Genomic DNA, 21,029 nt, shown 5'->3' on the forward strand with positions numbered 1-21,029 from the left:
ACATCAATCATCCAGTCAGCAGAGCACTATACCGGCCAGAGAATACCCGATCCCCATAAATATGATGTACATCAATCCTCCGGTCAACAAATACAAGCTCAAAATCAGGTTCCAAAAATTACTTTTTGTAATGTTTATGTTGTGCATTACAAACATTGGCTCTGAGCCCAAAGTCAGACAACCCACTTTGCACGTCTGTAGGTATACTAAAACACCCATATACCCATTTTGCACTAATGTTGGACAAAAATTAAAGTAGTTTGATTATTTCCATTTTTTATTTGATATTCATTCCAAACTTTTCACAAATTTCCAAATTTTAACAAAATTGTGTTAGGGGAAGGGATATCTTAGTGATATGTTTTATAGTTGAGTATAGCATATAGAGTAAAAGAACAAATATGAAGGCATTTTAAATGTTCCTTGATGTTAGACCAAAAATGTATTTTGGTGATCCCATTTTTATTCCATATTACATGTTCTCAAGAGTGTTAGTGCGAGCTACCTAGCAATTTGCACCAGTTTTATGCCTGTGTAGATTTACTAGTGATGACAAATGGGGGCACCTACATGGAATTGATAGCTGAGATGACTACGAGTATGAACAGGCGCACTACTTGGAGTACAGCATTAGTGTACTGTGGACAGCACAGGAAGAGGTTTTCAAGGTATAAACCTTAAGGAACAAGAGAGGGCTGTGATGGTATTCATAATCACAGCCCTACAGAGCTATAAGCATTGGACTAAGGACAGTGGTTTCCCACTAGCTGTGCCTGGATCCTTCATCTACAAACCTTATACAATGTATTTCATCTAACATTTATCATTTTTGAGGCCATACATTTTATTCCATGCGTGTTTCCGAACAAAGGCTATACAAAGCATATGGAGAAAAAGGATTCATACAAAGTCTGACACAAAGTGAGAGACAACATTTATTTCATTGGTGTTTCATGTCATACCGGTACTCAAGAATATTTCACTTATACCATGGTGACCAGCATTATGGTCTGAGGAACCCGGGCAGAGCCCGGCAGAAACCCACCGCCATCTGCAGGTTGCTGGGAGACCATCCCACGCACCTCCAGGGAGGAAGCCACCATGAGCTGGATTGGTCCGAGATTGCTCTGACATTTGACAAAATCTTATTCACTCAAGGATGGCCCCAAACCAACATCAGAGAGTGCTCAAGTTACCTGCATGCCCATGTCAAATATGTCAAGGCCCTCTTTACAGCTGTTTGTTTCAAGCAATCTTGGGTGCATATGGCCTAGGAAATAACCAATCGACCTTGAGCTTGTGATACATCGGCACACGGAAAAGGAGCACAAGTGTCTCCAAATTTCAGGTTGTGGAGACGTATTGGATGGCTTTGTCTTAAACGCCATGACAAACTGCCATGGCAACTGTATCAGGTTTCTAAATGGAATGTGCTCTGATGTTTGGGGCCATCCTTGGACGATCAAAGCTTTTTCCAAACCTAATGTTAGTGCAAAATCTCTGGCTAGACGCCGGACTAAAACTCACAATGACCCCAATGTTCCCGATGTTGAGAGGTCGAGAAGCGGAAAGTCTTTTACCACAAACCATAAAACGTCATTATGAAATTTGGAATTTTCGCTGTCCTGCACCCCCACCCAACACATAGCACCAGGTGGCTCACTCAACTCCTCTCTTTATTCTAGGTATGAAACTCCCCCAACCAAGAATATGTTGAGAAAGGGGTTAAAATTGCCACTTAGCAAGGGTTACCCCTCAATAAGCACAGCGAGTCCTTATTGATGCACAGCGGGATTTCTTGGCTACACGATCGATATGGAATAGGATTTTTCTTATATGCTTACAATTACAAACACAGAATGTTCTAGAGAAGAAAAATATACAAAAACTAAACGAGCCATATAGGCTAGCGAAAATTGGTCCCTGCATAACCACAACATGACATACCATTGCCGTTCCGCTTCGTTCGCCCGTTGGCGTGACTTGTGCAAGTGACAACATCCACAATGCATAAAAATGAAACAAAACTTATCAGAGGGTGAAAATATTCGAGTAACATAACCAAAAAGCAACATGAGATTATATTGCCTGTAAACTTCCAATCATTCAGAAATCGAAACAAGTTCGATGACAAGCCAGATCACTTCTGCCACAAAATTTTAGTCTTGCGTGTTACAGTTAATGATTATTTCTTCAAAATATTATCACAATAGCGTGTATAAAAATGAAAATCAGCTGCAATACTATCAAATCTTGAAAATTTATAAATGTTTATTACCATTTTCTACATTTGCTTTAAAACTCACAATGCCGTGCCCCCTGCGTTAGTTGGGGATGTAGCTCAGTGGTAGAGCGCTCGCTTCGCATGCGAGAGGCCCCGGGTTCGAACCCCGGCATCTCCAGGTGTAATTTTACACAATCAGTTGCTCGTGACCACATATAAATTTCACTTGCAAATTTTTTTTTTTCATTCGTCTCCAAATATCAAAACAGTCATAAATGTACAAAAAAAGCTATGTAATATGGAAAATATTTTTCAACACTATATACTTGGTTTTGTTGCACATCTGAATCAGACAGATATTTAAATACACATGAATGTGTTTGTCAGCAAGCAGATATTTGTCTTAGACCGATATACAAAACTAAAAACAACAAAATTAACATCAACACTAAACAAAGGTAACAATTTGCTATAATTCAATTTTTTAATGTTGACCAAAGCAACATAACGAAAAAAGCAGTTGAAATGACATGTGAGCTAAAACAATTAGAATGGTTAAGATAAATACACAAAAGGCAAATTTGAAAGTACATGTGCAGCCAAGTCTATCAGAAGTATGCAGAGGTACATTGGACTATTTACACTGTTATCAGGATAGAAGTAAAATCATTGTTAAAACAACAAGAGCCCACCAATGCAGCAGTAGTCTATAACTGGTGAAAAATCACAATAAATTATCTGTAAATGTAACTTTTCATTTTTGGACCCTAATTCTTGAACCTTTTTAACTGACAACTGCATGCATACATTCCACTGAAATAAGTGCATTAGTGGTTGACAGTGTTGAAAATTAACAGTACTTCATAACGCTTACATGTTAAAATTAATACGTAGGACTATTATTTATTCATAATGTTTACAATGATGTTTTGGAAATGAATGGCACAGAATCCCCTCTTGATACATGCAGAAAATTATCTGTCATTTCATGAAATTCAGCTTTCACCAACTTATCACTTTGCTGCCTGAACTGTAGCACAGAAGGATGAATAGCTAGAGAAATTGTTGTATTGTGAATGTTAGCAGGCCTTACACATAATCTGTTTTAATCTGGTCTTGCAGTGGAACTGTAGGCTTGGTGACCACCTACTGTTTTAATCCACCGCAACGCTGCATATCAGGACCAGTCATGTACGTTATTGTTAGAATTGTATGTCTGCAAACCTTGTTAAAACTTGTTTGTTACTATGCTGTATGTTTTTGTATAAAAATGTACTGTCACTTGTCAAGTAAACCCAGAGCCCCCACAACCACCGACTCTGCGATACAACTGTGCCATAGCTGAAGTTACACCAGCTAGTGTGAATCTGTCTAATTTATATGTGCATGCTTTCCTATCATTCATAAAGTGTTCAGTACATAAGTAAATCCTGCCTTGAGTGTTCCTGATTACAAATTATGACCAGCATCACAATAAAATATCAAGTGAAGTTATTTGTGGCCCTTTGTTTAACCACATAACCTTAGCACAGCAACACTGTTAGTTGGTAAATCTTTCACAAAATTATAGGTAGATGTGAAAACATCTTGCTTCAAAACATCAGATTTTTGTTTTGCTGCAAAAATCTGCTGAATAGTTCTGATGTGCTCGTCCAAATTTCTGCTCAATATTCCTATTGTCACAAATAGAGTGAACTGCTGACAGGTTAAAATCTGTATAAAAACAACACAAATAAGTTTCTCTTTTGAAAGACTAATTACCATTACCTTATCCTTTTATGCTTTTAAAGGGATGTTCGAAAACAGTAAAAAAACAAAAACAAGAAAAAAAACCACCCAAAAAACACTTACACTATGAACATACCTGAACACAATCAAAGTCTTCAGCTAAGTCCTAAAGCCAACTGTAAACTTGTGACCTTAAATCACCCTACGACTTCACAGAAAATCGATATGGAAATTGTATATAAATATAATATATATGTCTGAAAAATCCATAAAAGTGTGAGATGCCTTGAGCCATTTACCTGTTTCAAATCAGAAATTAACCCTTATTCCCAATTCAAACCCAATAATGATGATGCCAACATGATAACTCAGCTCTTGAAGAAGTAAGCTTCTATATCAGGTAGACTAAGAATACCTTTGCAAGAAAGAATACTGGCTGTTTCCCAGTTTTTAATAATTTGGAATCCACACAAACACATTTCTAACATTCTAACCATGGGTATGGGTTCTTGACAGTTACAGTAACTATATTCCATCCATATAAGTTGTAGACCAGAACTGCTACTTCACCCTTTTTACCTTAATGCTCATTTCCAATTAAGACTGAAAAAGCTATAAAATTCAAGGCAGAAAATACACCCATTCTCACCATGAACATCAAAGTTTAGTAGTCATTGATTCTGGCTGAAATCTTCTCATAATAGTTAAATCAGCAACTACTTTCACAGTAAGATGACTACAAACATCGTGAGATGGGCTACTGTTGTGGCACTTTCGCTGGTAAGTCAAAACACAAGTTGGCACATGAAGCAGGGTGAACCACATTCCACATCATCCCATTATAGACGAATAGGTTGGGACCTTTGCCTTAATTGTAACTAAGGCCTCCTGCAACAAAAAACAACGCCACACAGTTTGATACTTGAAATCATCAATGTACTCGGGCTGCTTGATACATGAACATCAAGGTTACACAGTGGTGGTAAGGAAGATACGCAACAACTCCAGCATTGTGGTCAGGGACCATTCATACTAATTCATTAAAAGTGAAGTTAGAGTGTTTGATCATTCTATAACACATCATGTCATTGTTCACTTTGCATAGGCTGTTATATCAGCCATCACAACAAATACAGGATCTCTAATACGTAACCCTGTAACAAGAGGTTAGCCAGAAATGTAAAAAAGGGTGTCCAAACATCCCTTTTTGAGGCCATTTCATTGCAGCAGGAAGTCCAGATTTCATTTCCCATGTTGAAAGTGTTGAAAATAGAATGTCCAAATAGCACCAACTTTCTATTTCACCCGTGCCTGGCAGCCCTATGAGGTATCAAATTTATTAAACGAGAGTTAAACATTTATGACTAGAGTTTTATAAATTTGATATTGCAAGTGACAAATTGGAGATTCTGTTAATCCCAGAAATGGAACCTCAAAAAACCCCACAAAACCATGACTCAAATCAGTGAGATTACTTTGTCTTGTATCTCTGTTTACAGAAGCGCATGCAGAGGTTCGTTGTAACTCAACGATGTGACGCCATTCACTCGTCCTCAAACCAAAGCGCAACACTTCTGTGCAGGATGAAATACAGGTCTCACAAAGGAGTTCAACTTCAAACCTGCCTTTACAGATCAAAATTTGGATGAATTTTTTACATTATCATCTACACAAAGGGACATACCACAGATGGTGAAAATATTGTGCTGTTATTTTAGACGTCATCTGCATAAAGGTGAGACTTCCAGATTTCTACTAACAAGTATCTGACTTTGAGTGAACAATCAAATGTTCAGTTTTATCTGGGGTTTCCCCGTCGATCATCAAATCACTGTTGATTTTTTGAGTGAGTTTCCTCCCCTTGAAATGCCCGATGCTGTATTCTACCATGTAACTTCAGTTCTGCCATACAGATCACTAGGAATTACGAATACCCGATACTTTAGTAAAACATTATCCACAGAAAGGAAGATCGTATACGGTTTACTAGACTTTCAATCTGTAGTATTCTTTACGTGTGAGATCCATGAGCAAACGTTGCATTGTGGGAATCTTTGCGTGGCCACATTTGCATGTTATCTCTTCGGGCGGACAGTTTAGATCAGTAAAGGATTTTTCCCTTCTCTTAAATGACATTTTTTGGACTGTATAGGCCCAGGGAGTATAGTTAGGGGTCAAATGCAAGTCATTTTTGTATTTAGCTCAACCAACTCAAAAATTCTGAATTTGTTGACCTGAAACGAGTGTAAAGGGCAATACTGCCATAATGCCCCAAAACATACCAGACTAGAACATTTAAAAGCTTTGACTTCAGCATCATTCTTACGTGACAATTAGAGATAAAACCGATAAAGGAATTTCCAAGGTATCTATGCCTATATAGTCAATATATCTTGGACGTTTGCACTCAGTGCAGACAACAAAGTCAAGTATAGTACACCTAAGTAGTTTGGCATGTGTGTGGCTTTTAATTGGCCCACTCCTGTTATCCCATATTCTGGGTCAACTTTATGGGATAAAATTACATCTTTTGTATATTTTATTTGTTATAAAATATTTTAAAGATATTACATGTATTATTATTACTGAATACTGATCCTTTTACTAGCACTGTGCTGTCTTGGTGTAAAATATGAAGGAAGCATGCAGGCATTAGTCCTAGCATCCAGTGCTTTGAAACTTACCTTTCCTCCATTTATTTCAAGCTTTTGTAAAACATCTGTAATTTTTTCCTTGAATTTCTTGTCCATCATACGCTTTGATATCTGCAGAATTAACAAACAACAACCTTCATATTCTTCAGTATATTGATAGCAAAAATGAAATAAATTAATTCGAATTTTTCTTTGGAAAGGAGTGTTTAGTCTTTAAGATACTTTAATAAATGGACAGGCTGCTTTGATTTAAGTTACATCATGCAAATGTTGGTATTGTTATATCAAAAACTACATACTGAAACAAGTAAAGTCTTAATGTGTTGATTTAAAGCTGGCCCCACAACATCACTCAGCTGTACCAAAGCATCAAGGCCGCCTTCAAACACTGCAGCATCAGAGTGACCCTGGAGTAGATAAGACACAACAGTTTATGTACGCATACACATCTATGAATCTGTACTATTTGACATGACATATGATTTCACAAAAATGGAGAAAGCTGTCAGCGTTATTAAAAACCATTAACAATCAGTTATTGTGTTTTACTGCAAAACGTTTTTGTGAAATAATTCCAAACACATTTTTCTTTCGACTAATTAAAAGTTAACTTTCAATTTTGTCACGACAGTCTATGACAACTTCTTGTATTAAAATAAAACACCCAAAGGTTTATTACAATTTTAGTGTACTCAGTCAACCGTTCTGAAGATTAAGTCTGTAAATGACTATTACCAGTGTTGCTCGTATACAAGGAGCAATTCTGGGCAAGATGGGCATGGTCTTGTCAACTGCATCAGGAACTTCTAGTAATTCTCTAAAACCAGCTCTTGCGACAAATGTGTAAGGATGGACAGTCTCTCTTAATCCCTTAAAAAAGCAAAGATTAATCAACTGAACATTAAACTACAGTAAAAATGTAAATGTTTTGTTGCGCAGGTGAGAAATAAATACAAAGATAAAATAGCTTTATTAAACCATGTTCATGGCAATCCTCACAAATCAGACTGAAAATGGCAAAAACTTTTATCATTTAATGTTGTTCACACTTTAAACAGCTTAACATCAGATTTTTGGGTTGTTTTTCACATGTTTACATTTCAACCAAAACAGTTTTAATATAATAAACATTGTATCACAGTATGGGATTCAATGTGCACCTTAAAGAGATCTTGTTTCAAGTTATGCTGAATTTATCACAGAGTTAAAATAATGCTACCTTAATGAAATTTAGAAGTCTGACTTGCCTCTGCTAATGTCACTAGGACAGGGTCAAAGGGCACCTGTTCTGGAGGGGTGTCCCAGGCCAGTTTGTGTTTCACAGAACCATGTTGTAATCTGGAATAATATTCCTATACTTACACCAACATGAAAACAAAATGCAACATAAATTATGAATTTGTTATATAAAACAAGAAAGGTTGTACATGTGTTTCATTAAGCGTATTGAATATTGCAGTTAGATTGATGGGTGGCTGAACAACTACATCTAACAATGTACCTGACAAGAATCCTGACAGTAACAGTGAAAGACGGTTTCACATGACCTACCTACACAGGCATCAAAAGTCACGTTTACCTGCAAGGCACTCCACCATTGGCATAAACAGCAGCAAACGCAGACTGACTCTTAGGACGCATGGAAAACTACAAGAAACAACATACAGTGTTTGTAATTACACCATCAAGAGAGCAGGGGACCAGAGAATGCTGCTTCTTCTCTTCTCTGTAAAGACTTGCCAAGGAATAATTCAAGGACAGGAACATTTCCTCCAGGAGCCCCTCACTAGTTCTCTCAACTAACAAAAACCCTGCTGGCTTTTAAGTGTAATGTTTAATGAACCCTAAACCACTCAGGTGGAGTTTGATGGACTTTTGCTTCACTTTCAACTATAAACTTGCTATTTTCAATTAATTAGGCAGTTACAATAATGCCACCATACACATGTACATGGACAGATTTTCCCAGTGACAAATTTTGCTTGATTTCTCCACTTTATATGACTATCCCAAGATTTTTGCAAAGTTAGATAAATTTAACATCAGAGAAAAATTAAGCGTTGGCATCAAAATATTTAAGGAATTAACGGTCTTATGAATGTGCATTTTTATACACCAGTCCAAACTTTAGGTGAAATACATGTAGTCTGATCTAGTGCAATGAAATGACAATATTTAGAAGATATCATTAAGTTTCACCAAAACTGCAAAGAAATAAGACAACAGTTCATAAACTTACGGGATCAACAGTTTTTGGGTTGAGCTTATCTGATGGTTTGGCTGGTTTAGACTTTGAGGCTGACTCACTTTTCTTCACTCCACTGCTGGGCAGGGTTTGTGAGCCTCTTAGCCCAGAAGATACACGAGAACTTGTGCGACTCTTAGCACTGCCTGAATTGGAGCTTGCCATTTAGGATGCAACCAACAGTTCAACTTGCAGAAATGCCTACTATCAGCCCTCTTACAATGTGCCACCTACATGTAAATCATTGAAAAGAGGCAAAATAAGGAGTGTACAACATTAACCTGTCTATGAGCTTTCACCTTCCCTGCAAACAAAACACTATATGTGTTGCAGAATTCTATATGAATATGTTTAAACACTAATTACATTCATAACAATTGTCCTCCAAACTACATTTTAACTGGGGAAATAAGTGTAAAATGCAAGTGTTTTCTGATCATATTATGATTATGGACGTGTTAGTAATAAGATATTTTCATCTAGGTGTAATTACATGTATAAGCAGCATTAACAGTCCATGTATGTTAACAGGCCCCATTATTCTGGATATATTGCCTAAATGTGAAAATATGGATGTAAAATATGGAACAAACTCAAAAAGTCAACTGAGTTTCAAGGTTCATAAAACTTTACAACAAAGTTGCAGAAGATGAGCCCATTAGTTCTGGAGATATCATATAAACTAGTGCAAACAAGGTATTGATCAACACCAAACAGCACAAATACACATCCAGACTGTGCACATCTGGGCACTTTGTGGCAGTGGTAAGCAGATGAAGAGGTGAAAGATAGATGGGAAGGTACAGGAAAATCAACTGAACTGAAATAGATGCTATTCTCATAACTACGGCTGATAATAATTGGAGCTGCAGTATGTTAGACAACAGAATGATCAGTACAGCATGTGTAAATTGTGAATGTCAACAAAACAGAGTTTTGAAAGTGTTGTCTTAAAGCAGTTATTTAGACAATATATGTTTGTGCAAGCAAAAATGGCAAATCCTGAATGTCTGTGGTCTTGAATATGCTTCCCCCCCCACTTCCAAATAATCTGGGTTAAATTAAGTGAGGATTCATAATATCTGTCAATGACCTACTGATCAGCAGGGAGAGGAAGTCAGTTATAAGTTAAAGAACACAAAATCTATTCTGATGATTGTTGCTATGCACCTAAGTGTGATATCTAATACAATTATTTTCAGCCAGTTAATCTGAAAACACACATGACAGAGTTTAATTTTGTAAACTGATTTGGAAAGCCCAGGATAAACGTTACGTATAGTTTTAATCCATTCAAAGGAAATTTTAAACTCCTGGTGAACTGAGTCAACTCCCATATATATATATATATATATATTATATATATATATATATGTCATTGTGATAGGGACGGAGAGTCTTGTTTAAGTTTGGAGAAAACATGATGACATCAACAGTTCCCATCTTTTCTGCCCGGCATCTTGCAGGAAGGAAACTTTAATAGTCTGGGGCTGTGTCTGTTATAATGGTGTTGGAACATTAGTGGTGGTAGATGGTAACATAAATGGTCAGAAATACATTGATATAATTGATAATAATTTATGACCCATTATAGTACAGCATTCTCCTAATAATTATTATGTTTTCATGGATGATAACGCACCTGCCATAGAGCTCGCGTAGTCCATGAATTTATGGAAGAACATGAAATAAAAACGACTGAATGGCCAGCAAAATAGCCCGATCTAAATATTTGGCTTAGACTGAAACAAGACCTTCAAGCAGTGGTTACAGTCATCGTCAATCAAGACCAGCTGTTCGATGAAATCCCCCGCATGTGGCAAAACATCTCTTAAATACGTCATAAATTCATTTTCAAGTATCAAATTTAGGAAGTGATAAGCATGAAAGGCAATCTCACTAAATACTGAGGTAAGACACATCTTCTTTCACCTTGAAACTACAAGTGAAGTTACTGATGAAAATATCATGCAGTGTGATGTCATGTTGGAAGTGACGATTACTTATGTCCATTGACTGTATGACAGGACGCCAGCGCACCGAAAAAGAGGAGATTTCATAAAGTTTAAATCAAATTTATGGTTACAGAATGTGAATCTAAACTGAAGTGAACTTTTAGTTACATGGTAAGTGCACTATTCTAAATATGAAGACTAATGGTTTTTAATTTTGACCAGGTTTTTATTAGCCCAAAGCTAAGTTGAACGTTCCTACCGTAACGCCTAGCTTCGGTCATATACACTTCCAAGCGGCCAATTTCACAAAAAAAAAAAAAAACGGCTCGATTCTACAGATACATCCACTGATTCCTTAAACCCCCCGAAATGTAATATGTCAAAGCCAGCATTGGTAAACCATCTTTCAAAAGGAAAGTGATTCTGCCGTTTAAACTTTCAAATCGGACAACTCAAATCAACGTCTGTTTACCAAAACACCAATCAAATAAAAAAAAATTAAATTGCAAAGTATATAAGAAGTGAGGTCCAGAGTGAGTTTTTCTAACAGTGATTTAAGAGCAGCTCGCACTAAAAATTTGCTAAGAAACACACCTTTTATTTCACTTCATCTGTACTAAAGTTAAACGGGGGACAGCCGCGATCATGTGCATTGGACTATATTTTAAATCTCACACTTGACCACACGATTGGAGCCTAACCCTTACATTACCTTGGCACACAATCTGCTTCAAATCATACAGATTCATAAATCCGATTTCTAAAGGACTGATTTCATCGCTATCTGCTCGACGTTCTTTTCCATTCTCTTCCGCCTGCCATTTGCCGCCATGTTGTTTAAATCTCAATGCATTCTGGGATAAAACGTAATCCCGTTGCTAATGCTTTTATGTTCCTACACTAAACTGGATTTGCAGAGCCCTAAAAAGACAAAGTTTCTGTATATAGAATAAAAAAGTCTGAACTTGTATATTCTTTAAATATTTGCGCTTGCAACTTTAGCCACGTCCCTTAATCGGTCACTACACTTTAGAACTATTTTTAATGCGCGTATGATTTGTTGTTTACGTAGTCGTTGTCCGGCCAGCAGATTTGACAAACGAACATGTGCCCTGTGCATTTATGTTGTCAGCGTTTTGGTTTTTATAAACAGCTAATATAGCTTTTATGGCAGGGTCATCTTGTTGAAAAAAGTACGATGGACTCTAGCATAAGACAGCTGCTGTCATTGGCACAAAGAAATGTTGGTAAGGCTGTCGCGTTCAGGTTTAGAATTCATCATCTCCAATCTGACATTCTGATTCAATCAGGCTTTACTACTGTACGCCCATAGTCAACAGCATGAATGTTATCAGTTACTGGAACACCATCTGAGCTGGCCTCATTCACATACGATTAGTCACATAAATAGGAATTAGCATGCATACATAAAATTGTTTAATCCTGTATTGAATTGTTCTTATTATTTTATATTTCATAATTTAGATGGTCATGCTTGTGAGAAAGATCTGAAAAAATGGTACTCACATCAGGTTGACTATAGCGCCATGTTATGTTATATGGCTGTTGATTGTTGTTTACATTTCTATAGACTAGCAGACAAAGAGCAATGCAATAAATACTATTACCATTTTCCTGTCTCCAGGAAATGGGCTTTGTAATAAATGAAATTTTTGTTTTTATATTGACAGGAAATCAGAAGTGTTCAGCATTGCAAGAAGCATATGAAGCCTTGAGTCATGTGGCCCAGACAAAACCTACTGTTGATACACCAGAATCATTTGGCCAAGATCTGTATGTGATATGTGCAGAAGTGGCTCTTCAAGTAAGTTACAGTGATTAATCTTCTACTGATACATCATCATTGTCGTTAAGATACTGAAATATTAGACTTATTTGTACGGAATTTAAAGCAGAACCAATAAAATGTTATAAAGTTTTTTTTTTTTATATTAAAGTGACTTCCACTTGATGAAGCTTAGCCTTGCTCAATAAAAATCTGGAAAAATATTCTGAAACTTTCGCAACAAACTACAACATGTATCATAATTATCTGTTTCTCTGATTTCAGCATGGATCGCCAGACATTTCTAAAGAATGTCTGAAGATGTTTTTCATGAAGACACCAGCTGCCAACCAGTTTTTGTGCAGAGCATATCTCTGTCAGGCACAGCTACTCGCCCCTAGCACAGCAGCCAATACCGTATGTTCAGCCAAGTCTATTTACATATTATGGTAGTTTTGTTGAAAGAAAGTACCATACCTCGTCTATAATTAGAGACACTCGTGAATTGAAACACCCTGAACTAAGCGACAAGATCACATAAGTCTCTAGTGAAATTAAGCGATCATAGTGGGTGATGTAGCCATAGTTGATAGGGCCTAAGAAAAGTAGTGTGAATTTTAATGAGAGTAGACATATTCCACTGAATAACCTGTAGTCTCTTGTTAATCCCCTACTCCACAGAGAGTTTAAGAGTTGAAACAGCAGCTGTCACAAGGCATCTTTGGATATCGTGGGATAAAATGTGTCTCAAATTAGAGGGAAGGTAGGGTAAACTAAGAAAGAAACGTCTAAAATATACTGTTGAGTAAGTTCCCTAAAATAAGCTGTGAGAATTTACCTAAGTGTCAATTCGTGTCATTTCAGCCGGCTGTTGTGGTGACCCACTTGGATTTTGTTGAAAAAATTCTTACAAATCCCTTGACATATACGAGGAAGGTTTCCCAAGTTATAGCCCCAAATACCAAGTGGTTTTGGAGATATCACCATCTATAAACACGCAGTAAAGTTCATTTTCAACAGTCGCAAATGGGATATCTGTTCTGGAGGCATTTTTGGATGACCATAACTTCCAATTCAGTAGGCCTAGCAGTCTGAAAATCGACCTACAGGTTATTTTCTAACCTGGCTTTCAGAATATGGAATCAAAAAATAAATAGTTTCAATACTTTTTGAGATATGTGCCCCTAAAAATTGTGTTTCATTCAACGCATATATGCCATTTTGTATTTTCAGTGAGCTGCCATTGGTCTTGTGATAGATTTAGGAGATATACAAGAGGGTCACCACAAAAAAAAATTTTTTTGGCTGATTTGATGTGGCATGACCCCTAATCCTAGAAAATTACATGCTTACCTCTCCATGTCAATCTCTTTTTATATGCAGGAACATAATTGAAGTGATTGCAAATAATTGTTTTTAATTTTTTTAATAAAAAAAAACTGTAATGAATTTTCCATTGGCTTACTGTTTTTCAACTGAGGTGTTGTATGTAATTTTTGGTATGCACTTTCAGAACAGAAAGCCCTAAAAATGAAATTAATCAAACTTGAAAAAAGGTGGTCTTATAAGGGGGATGAATCAATCAGAATCAAGCAAAATGTCACTTGAAAATTGATAAACTTTAATTGAAATACAGCACTTGATTTCAAGATGTATGCTACTTTTCCAAGGCTGTTCATGTATTTTTCAGGAACAGTTGGAGAAATCAGTGATTTATATTTTAAAGGCCATCTCCTTCGCTAAAGAGAACCCAAGGTAATGAAACTTTGGTTTATGCTGAGAAGTAACTAATTCATTCTCACTTTTTTTCACCTTAAAATTGTAACATGTCATTTATTTATTTATTTTTTTTTTTCTAGGTAGAAACATAAGCTAGAATAGTTATGACATATCTGCTCAGTTTATACTTTTGATTGCAGGTATCATTTTCTTGTGTACAATGCCTCTGTGTTATACTGGCAATTCTGCCGTCCATTCTTGAAGCCCAATTTTCGCCAGTTTCTCGCCCGAAGTCTGCACCAGGTGGTCAAAGCTTTGGATGATATGGAAGATACAGACTATGAGTGGAGAGCTATGCTCATGATGTATGTATCATTTGTGTTCTGACTTCTGAAAATAGGACTATGTCCGAAGTCTTCCATGTAATGCTACTAAGATTAAGAGGGGAGTTTGAGGTCACACTCTTTTGTCGCTAAAGGTAAAGATGGCTTTGTTGTATTATGTGACTTGTCTGAAATATTACTATTAGGCAATTTTTGTTGACATTAATTTACCAATCAGGTTTCATCCAGGAACATCTTAAGTACACCAACGTCCAACTCATTAATTTCCTCTATTGTTCTTGTACACTTTATGTGAAAGTCTTTTTGAATGCCCATGTTATAGCATATCTAATCGAAACAAGTTGCATAATATTTCTGACAGGTCACATGGTACAGTAGGACGACAGAATGGATAAGAGTTCAAATTACGAACCCCGCTATTGTATGTTTACAGTAATGTTTAATGAGCATTTTTTTGTCTCACCCCAGACCTATATTTCATACTATGTTATGTTATAGGCTTGTTTCCAGATGTACATCGCTGCACTGGAATCAGCATTGCTCATTTCTGTAATATTTTGTCCTCTGATTACAGAGCTCTGATTGATTGCCACCTGGATGCTGGTCGCCGTAGCGATGCCTCCCATATTGCTGTAGCAGCTGCCTCCTTCATCAAACAGAATGTACCACATCTCTACAAGAAGATTTTTGGACTCATGGTGAGCAGAATTATAAATGGACATCAAGTTTAGCAGCCAGACAAGGACACGGACAGAGACCAGTACCTCTGTGGATATGACCTTTCCCTGTTTTGTGGTGCCTTTTGATATTTTGTATTTTTGAATGATTAACTGAGAGGGTTGTGTCACAGAGTAATGCAATGTATTGGTCATGTGACTTCATTTATAAGGAAGTTTCAAGGGCAACATTCTTCAGGTGAAGAAATTGTCAAAGTCAAACAAATCCATCAGCAATCTTAAATTGTCCCAGTGTGGTAAATTTTATGTAGCCTTTGTGAAGTTGATTCTTGCTGTCAGTGTGTGTTTTAGGACAGCAGTTTGTTCGTGAAAGCTCATGTAAATGGCATTAGATTTATATGTCTATTTATTTGATTGATGTTTTATGCCATACTCAGGAGTATTTTACTTACATACATGGCGGCTAGCATTATTGTTGGAAGAAACTGGGCAGAGCCTGAGGGAAACCCACTACCATCTGGAGGTTACTGGAAGACCTTCCCATGTACAAGAGAGAAGAAGCCAGCAGGAAAATAGCATTGGAATTGACAGTTTACAAGCAGTGGCACATCAGTCATAAATGTATCAAAAGACAAACTGTTCAATTCTTGTTTTCCCACTAGGTTCGACATCAGTTGGTGGACTCTGCAAAACTGGCCAAGGATCTTAAAAACCCAGAGTTGGCAGTCTATTACAAGATTTGTAAACTAAAATTGTAAGTCATCTTGTCCTTAAATGGACAGTAATAGACTTGTGAAGTTGTAACAGTTGCATCGGTCTTTTTGAAATAAATCATTTTACTTGGTAATAAATTTAGCTGTTTTTTTCTTTTAGTATCAGTAAACTGTACATTTAGTCGTTGTCTTTTTCTGGAAAATCTTTTGTTTGTCTTTTACTTATATTGGCTAATGTTATTTGTCAGATCTTTGGACCAGTCAGAGGCTGGAGATTATCATCTGGATATAGAGCAGATTCTCTACCAGCTGGGCGTCATCACGGATGAACCCAGAGCTGCACCAGAGCCCAAGGTCAAGGCCAGGAGGACAGCCTCTACAGGGAAAGGCTCACCTGGCGGGGAGGATGAACGGTTAGTGAACACTGTGCTCATAAACCTCTGTTGATTTACCTAAATTGTTTCAGAGTAACTGATTCAGGGGGATAATATACCTTATGTCTTAGGGTTCACAACATTGTGCATGTTTAATACTTCTGTAGTATGTGAACTCTTTCTACCACTGTACATGTAGGTAAAACATGATCACTTATACCAATGTACATGTAGGTAAAACATGATCACTTACACCACTGTACATGTAGGTAAAACATGATCATTTATACCAATGTACATGCAGGTAAAACATGGTCACTTATACCAGTGTACATGTACATGTAGGTAAAACATGATCGCTTATACCAGTGTTCATGTAGGTAAAACATGATCATTTATACCAATGTAATTGTAGGTAAAACATGATCACTTACACCACTGTACATGTAGGTAAAACATGATCACTTATACCAATGTACATGTAGGTAAAACATGATCACTTATACCAATGTACATGTAGGTAAAACATGATCATTTATACCAATGTAATTGTAGGTAAAACATGATCACTTATACCAATGTACATGTAGGTAAAACATGATCATTTATACCAATGTAATTGTAGGTAAAACATGATCACTTATACCAATGTACATGTAGGTAAAACATGATCATTTATACCAATGTGATTGTAGGTAAAACATGATCACTTATACCAATGTACATGTAGGTAAAACATGATCACTTATACCAATGTAATTGTAGGTAAAACATGATCACTTATACCAATGTACATGTAGGTAAAACATGATCACTTATACCAATGTAATTGTAGGTAAAACATGATCACTTATACCAATGTACATGTAGGTAAAACATGATCATTTATACCAATGTAATTGTAGGTAAAACATGATCACTTACACCACTGTACATGTAGGTAAAACATTATCATTTATACCAGTGTACATGTAGGTAAAACATGATCACTTATACCAATGTACATGTAGGTAAAACATGATCATTTATACCAATGTAATTGTAGGTAAAACATGATCACTTACACCGCTGTACATGTAGGTAAAACATTATCATTTATACCAATGTACATGTAGGTAAAACGTGATCACTTATACCAGTGTACATGTAGGTAAAACATGATCACTTATTCCAATGTACACGTAGGTAAAACATGATCATTTATACCAATGTAATTGTAGGTAAAACATGATCACTTACACCACTGTACATGTAGGTAAAACATGATCACTTACACCACTGTACATGTAGGTAAAACATGATCATTTATACCAATGTAATTGTAGGTAAAACATGATCACTTACACCACTGTACATGTAGGTAAAACATGATCATTTATACCAATGTAATTGTAGGTAAAACATTATCACTTATACCAATGTGCATGTAGGTAAAACATGATCACTTATACCAGTGTACACATAGGTAAAACATGATCATTTATACCAGTGTACACATAGGTAAAACATGATCATTTATACCAATGTAATTGTAGGTAAAACATGATCATTTATACCAATGTGATTGTAGGTAAAACATGATCATTTATACCAATGTAATTGTAGGTAAAACTTGATCACTTACACCACTGTACATGTAGGTAAAACATGATCGTTTATGCCAGTGTACATGTAGGTAAAACATGGTCACTTATACCAGTGTACATGTACATGTAGGTAAAACATGATCGCTTATACCAGTGTTCAAGTAGGTAAAACACTTATACACTCTCCCTGTTTCCTAGGTTTAATAATTATTTAGTGCAGACTTTTTATTTCGTTATTCCTCATAACTGATTTTTCTTTTCATGCTATATTTTGTTTCCAAACCCTCAAATGTAACCATAAATGTACAATATCTGTAACTAGGAAAAGTCCATCAAAAGGTGGACGGCGAACTCCCACGCCCACCAGTGTCAAGAGAGTCTCCCAAGACTGTGATGATAAGTGAGTCGGTCACAGACATCTTAATACTTGTTGTCTTCACCTGCACTTTATTTGTGATCTGACCTGAAAACTGTCATGGCACTTACCAGTCCACTCCTTTATCCCTGGAAACTTGAACACGTGTAGTCCATTGTTGTTGTTGGTTATGGCATGTTCATGTTAAAATCAGTATGAGTGGGATTTTAGTGTGATGCTGAGTTGGTATCCAGGTATCCTACTTATTCCTCTACTCACAAACTATTATAACTTGTCCAAGTGTTACATACACATATTTCTGTATAACATGTCCAGTTGTTTCATTGTCACTCTACTATACATTGTCCAGTCGTTATGTTGACACACTACTATACGTCATGTCCAGATGTATTACAGATATTACATTCACACAGTACAGTGTATCTTCGCTATAAGACACCTCGATACAGTGCACAATCAGATATAACATAACCCAAATCTTGTCCCCCAAAAATCTATGGTGTGCTTTCTTGTGAGAACAGCTAAAAATGCAAACGAATAATGATTTTTCACCAAGAAACATACATAATAATACGACATCATTTGCTTTACTTGCTGCTGTTGGTGCGTGACCTACGTGTTTTTTAATATTTTGGGCTTAAGCTTTTGAATATGACGTTAGTATAAGTAAAAAAAGAAGTGGATTTTTTTTATCAGTAATGGAGGTGGTTACATTTTCTTTGTGAGTGGGTTTTATTCCAAACGCACGTGTTATGTTTTTCTTGCAGCATTACTTCAGCATGTTTGTGGCTTTGTCAGCAATGCAGAACACATTTTGCTCGCTGTGACAGGCATACTTCATTAATGTTTACACACTTTCATTAAATGCTGATAACTTTAATCAGATTATTGTATGGTTATAAAGCGAGATGTGAAACTGCGGGGAATGCGATTAAGCTTACCGGCATGCTGACATGTGAGAGTTGAGATGAACTCAAACCTTTGCGAATGGATTCTTAATTTTTTTCCTGTTTCCTTCACTTAATACATTGATTTAGCCTGATATACATTAAAATGGTGAACGTTATCATTTTTTTTGTTCAGTAGCTTTAACTCGGTCGCATGATCTTGTTGACAGTCGTCTGCAGTCCACCATTTTGAATGTGCGGCATCAAATTTCCAGGAGTTACTTCTGATATGCGAGCAGACATGGATGAATTGGATACCAAATGCATTGTAGCCTTTTTTTTTTTTAGAATAAAGTGGATGAAACTACGTTACTTGAATTCAACATGCACTGAGTTTTGTAGATTAGCTCAGGTCAGTAATTATGAGGCTAACTTCGCTGGGTGTGACTTGTAGAACGGTGCTGGAATGCTTGAATCCTTAGGTAACAAAAAATTCTCATGCGTTTATGGTAAGCTAACAATAAGGAAGCATTTGACAAAACACATTTTGCATTGATAAAACTTCGTTCAGTGTCAAAATCATGACCTGTAAGATATCCTGTAGCCCTATATACTAGATCCCAAGATCATTTCATTATAGCGTTCGGTAGCCTATAACGCACTCAGGAACCTGTCCACATAGCGGTGCGCCATAGCGAGGCTGCACGGTACTATTTAACCTGTCCAGCTGTTACATCCTTACACTACTATATATAACCTGTCCAGCTGTTACATCCTTACACTACTGTATATAACATGTTCATTTATTACATTCACGCTCTATTTAACATGTCCAGTTGTTACATTCACACACTATTTAACATGCCCAGTTGTTACATTCACACACTATTTAACATGCCCAGTTGTTACATTCACACACTATTATATAACATTTGGAATTGTTACATTCACACACTGCTGTGTATCTTGTCCTATTGTTACATTCACACAAAATAAAAACCTGCCCAGTTGTTATCTTCACAAGCCACCCTTGTGTCATGTCATTTGTTTCATTCACACATTAGATTATAACATATCCAAGTGAAAAAAGCATACATTTAACATGTGCAATTGTTTCATCCACCCACTATTATATGACATGTCCAATTACATGCACACACTACTATGTAACATGCACACACTAATGTATAACATGTCCAGCTGTTCCACACACACACTACTATATAACATGTCTAATTGTTACATGCGCACACTAATATATAACATGTCCAGTTGTTCCGTGCACACACTACTATATAACATGTCCAGCTGTTTCATGCACACACTACTATATAACATCTCCAGCTGTGCAATAACATGTGCAATTGTTTCATCCACCCACTATCATATAACATGTCCAATTGTTATTTGCACACACTGCTATATACCATGTTCAGTTCTTACATCCTCATACTGCTATATAACACATCCAGTTGTTCCATGCATACATTACTATGACATGTCCAGTTGTTCAATGCACACTCTACTATATAACAAGCCCTGTTGTTCCACGCACACAGTACTATATAACATGCCCTGTTGTTGGAGTCACATTTGCATGTATTATGTCGTAATCATTTGTTCTATTCATGCTGGGTGGCTCAGTTGGTTAGCGCGCTAGCGCAGCATAATGACCCAAGAGCTTCTCACCAATGCACTGTGAGTTCAAGTCCAGCTCATGCTGACTTCCTCTCCGGCCATAAGTGGGAAGGCCTTACAGCA

General features: G+C 36.6%; 3 protein-coding genes and 1 non-coding gene across 6 annotated transcripts in view; 2 read left to right on the plus strand and 2 right to left on the minus strand.

Moving 5' to 3' along the window:
• The window catches only part of LOC135466802 (uncharacterized), a 26,165-nt gene extending 21,424 nt beyond the window's left edge, over positions 1–4,741 (minus strand). Inside the window, exons 1-2 of one of the 2 annotated variants that reach the window (XM_064744502.1) lie at positions 4,602–4,741; positions 4,089–4,160 (exon numbers count right to left, since the gene is read on the minus strand). Coding sequence is in view for 1 of the 2 variants with exons in the window: in XM_064744501.1 (XP_064600571.1) it covers positions 1,948–2,059 (112 nt within the window). In the remaining variant the exon portion in view is untranslated. Of the gene's footprint in view, positions 1–1,947; positions 2,288–4,088; positions 4,161–4,601 lie in introns of those variants that run through there. The other variant, XM_064744501.1, reaches the window with a different exon arrangement.
• On the plus strand, positions 2,331–2,402 carry Trnaa-cgc (transfer RNA alanine (anticodon CGC)). The gene has a single exon. It is a non-coding gene; the product is annotated as a tRNA-Ala (tRNA).
• Positions 2,684–11,649, minus strand: LOC135466803 (PACRG-like protein). Of its 2 annotated transcripts, none has more exons than XM_064744504.1 (8): positions 11,519–11,649; positions 8,846–9,081; positions 8,186–8,253; positions 7,854–7,944; positions 7,342–7,476; positions 6,906–7,013; positions 6,637–6,717; positions 2,684–4,840 (listed from the first exon to the last, which is right to left on the minus strand). In XM_064744504.1, the coding sequence occupies exons 2-8, from the start codon at positions 9,014–9,016 to the stop codon at positions 4,784–4,786; spliced, it is 711 nt and encodes a 236-aa protein (XP_064600574.1). In that variant the 5' UTR covers positions 9,017–9,081; positions 11,519–11,649; the 3' UTR covers positions 2,684–4,783. The 2 variants fall into 2 exon arrangements, with proteins under 2 accessions (XP_064600574.1, XP_064600575.1); XM_064744505.1 differs by lacking the exon at positions 2,684–4,840 and adding an exon at positions 4,856–5,272.
• Positions 11,650–11,908: 259 nt separating this feature from the next.
• The window catches only part of LOC135467562 (cilia- and flagella-associated protein 46-like), a 56,467-nt gene continuing 47,346 nt past the window's right edge, over positions 11,909–21,029 (plus strand). Inside the window, 8 exon segments of the mRNA XM_064745335.1 lie at positions 11,909–12,053; positions 12,498–12,631; positions 12,878–13,009; positions 14,283–14,347; positions 14,512–14,676; positions 15,230–15,353; positions 15,995–16,086; positions 16,294–16,458. Of these exon segments, the coding sequence (XP_064601405.1) occupies positions 12,005–12,053; positions 12,498–12,631; positions 12,878–13,009; positions 14,283–14,347; positions 14,512–14,676; positions 15,230–15,353; positions 15,995–16,086; positions 16,294–16,458 (926 nt within the window). The 5' untranslated portion in view covers positions 11,909–12,004.

This window comes from Liolophura sinensis, chromosome 6 (genome assembly GCF_032854445.1).
Source record: "Liolophura sinensis isolate JHLJ2023 chromosome 6, CUHK_Ljap_v2, whole genome shotgun sequence".
NCBI classification, from domain to species: domain Eukaryota; kingdom Metazoa; phylum Mollusca; class Polyplacophora; order Chitonida; family Chitonidae; genus Liolophura; species Liolophura sinensis.

What these genes read in the sequence shown, in the direction of transcription:
- LOC135466803 (XM_064744504.1), bottom strand. Translation starts at nt 9,016, where the DNA reads ATGGCAAGCTCCAATTCAGGCAGTGCTAAGAGTCGCACAAGTTCTCGT. An exon ending in AATGGTGGAGTGCCTTGCAG is followed by an intron (nt 7,945 to 8,185) that starts GTAAACGTGACT and finishes ATATTATTCCAG; the next exon opens with ATTACAACATGGTTCTGTGA. An exon ending in TCCTAGTGACATTAGCAGAG is followed by an intron (nt 7,477 to 7,853) that starts GCAAGTCAGACT and finishes TGCTTTTTTAAG; the next exon opens with GGATTAAGAGAGACTGTCCA.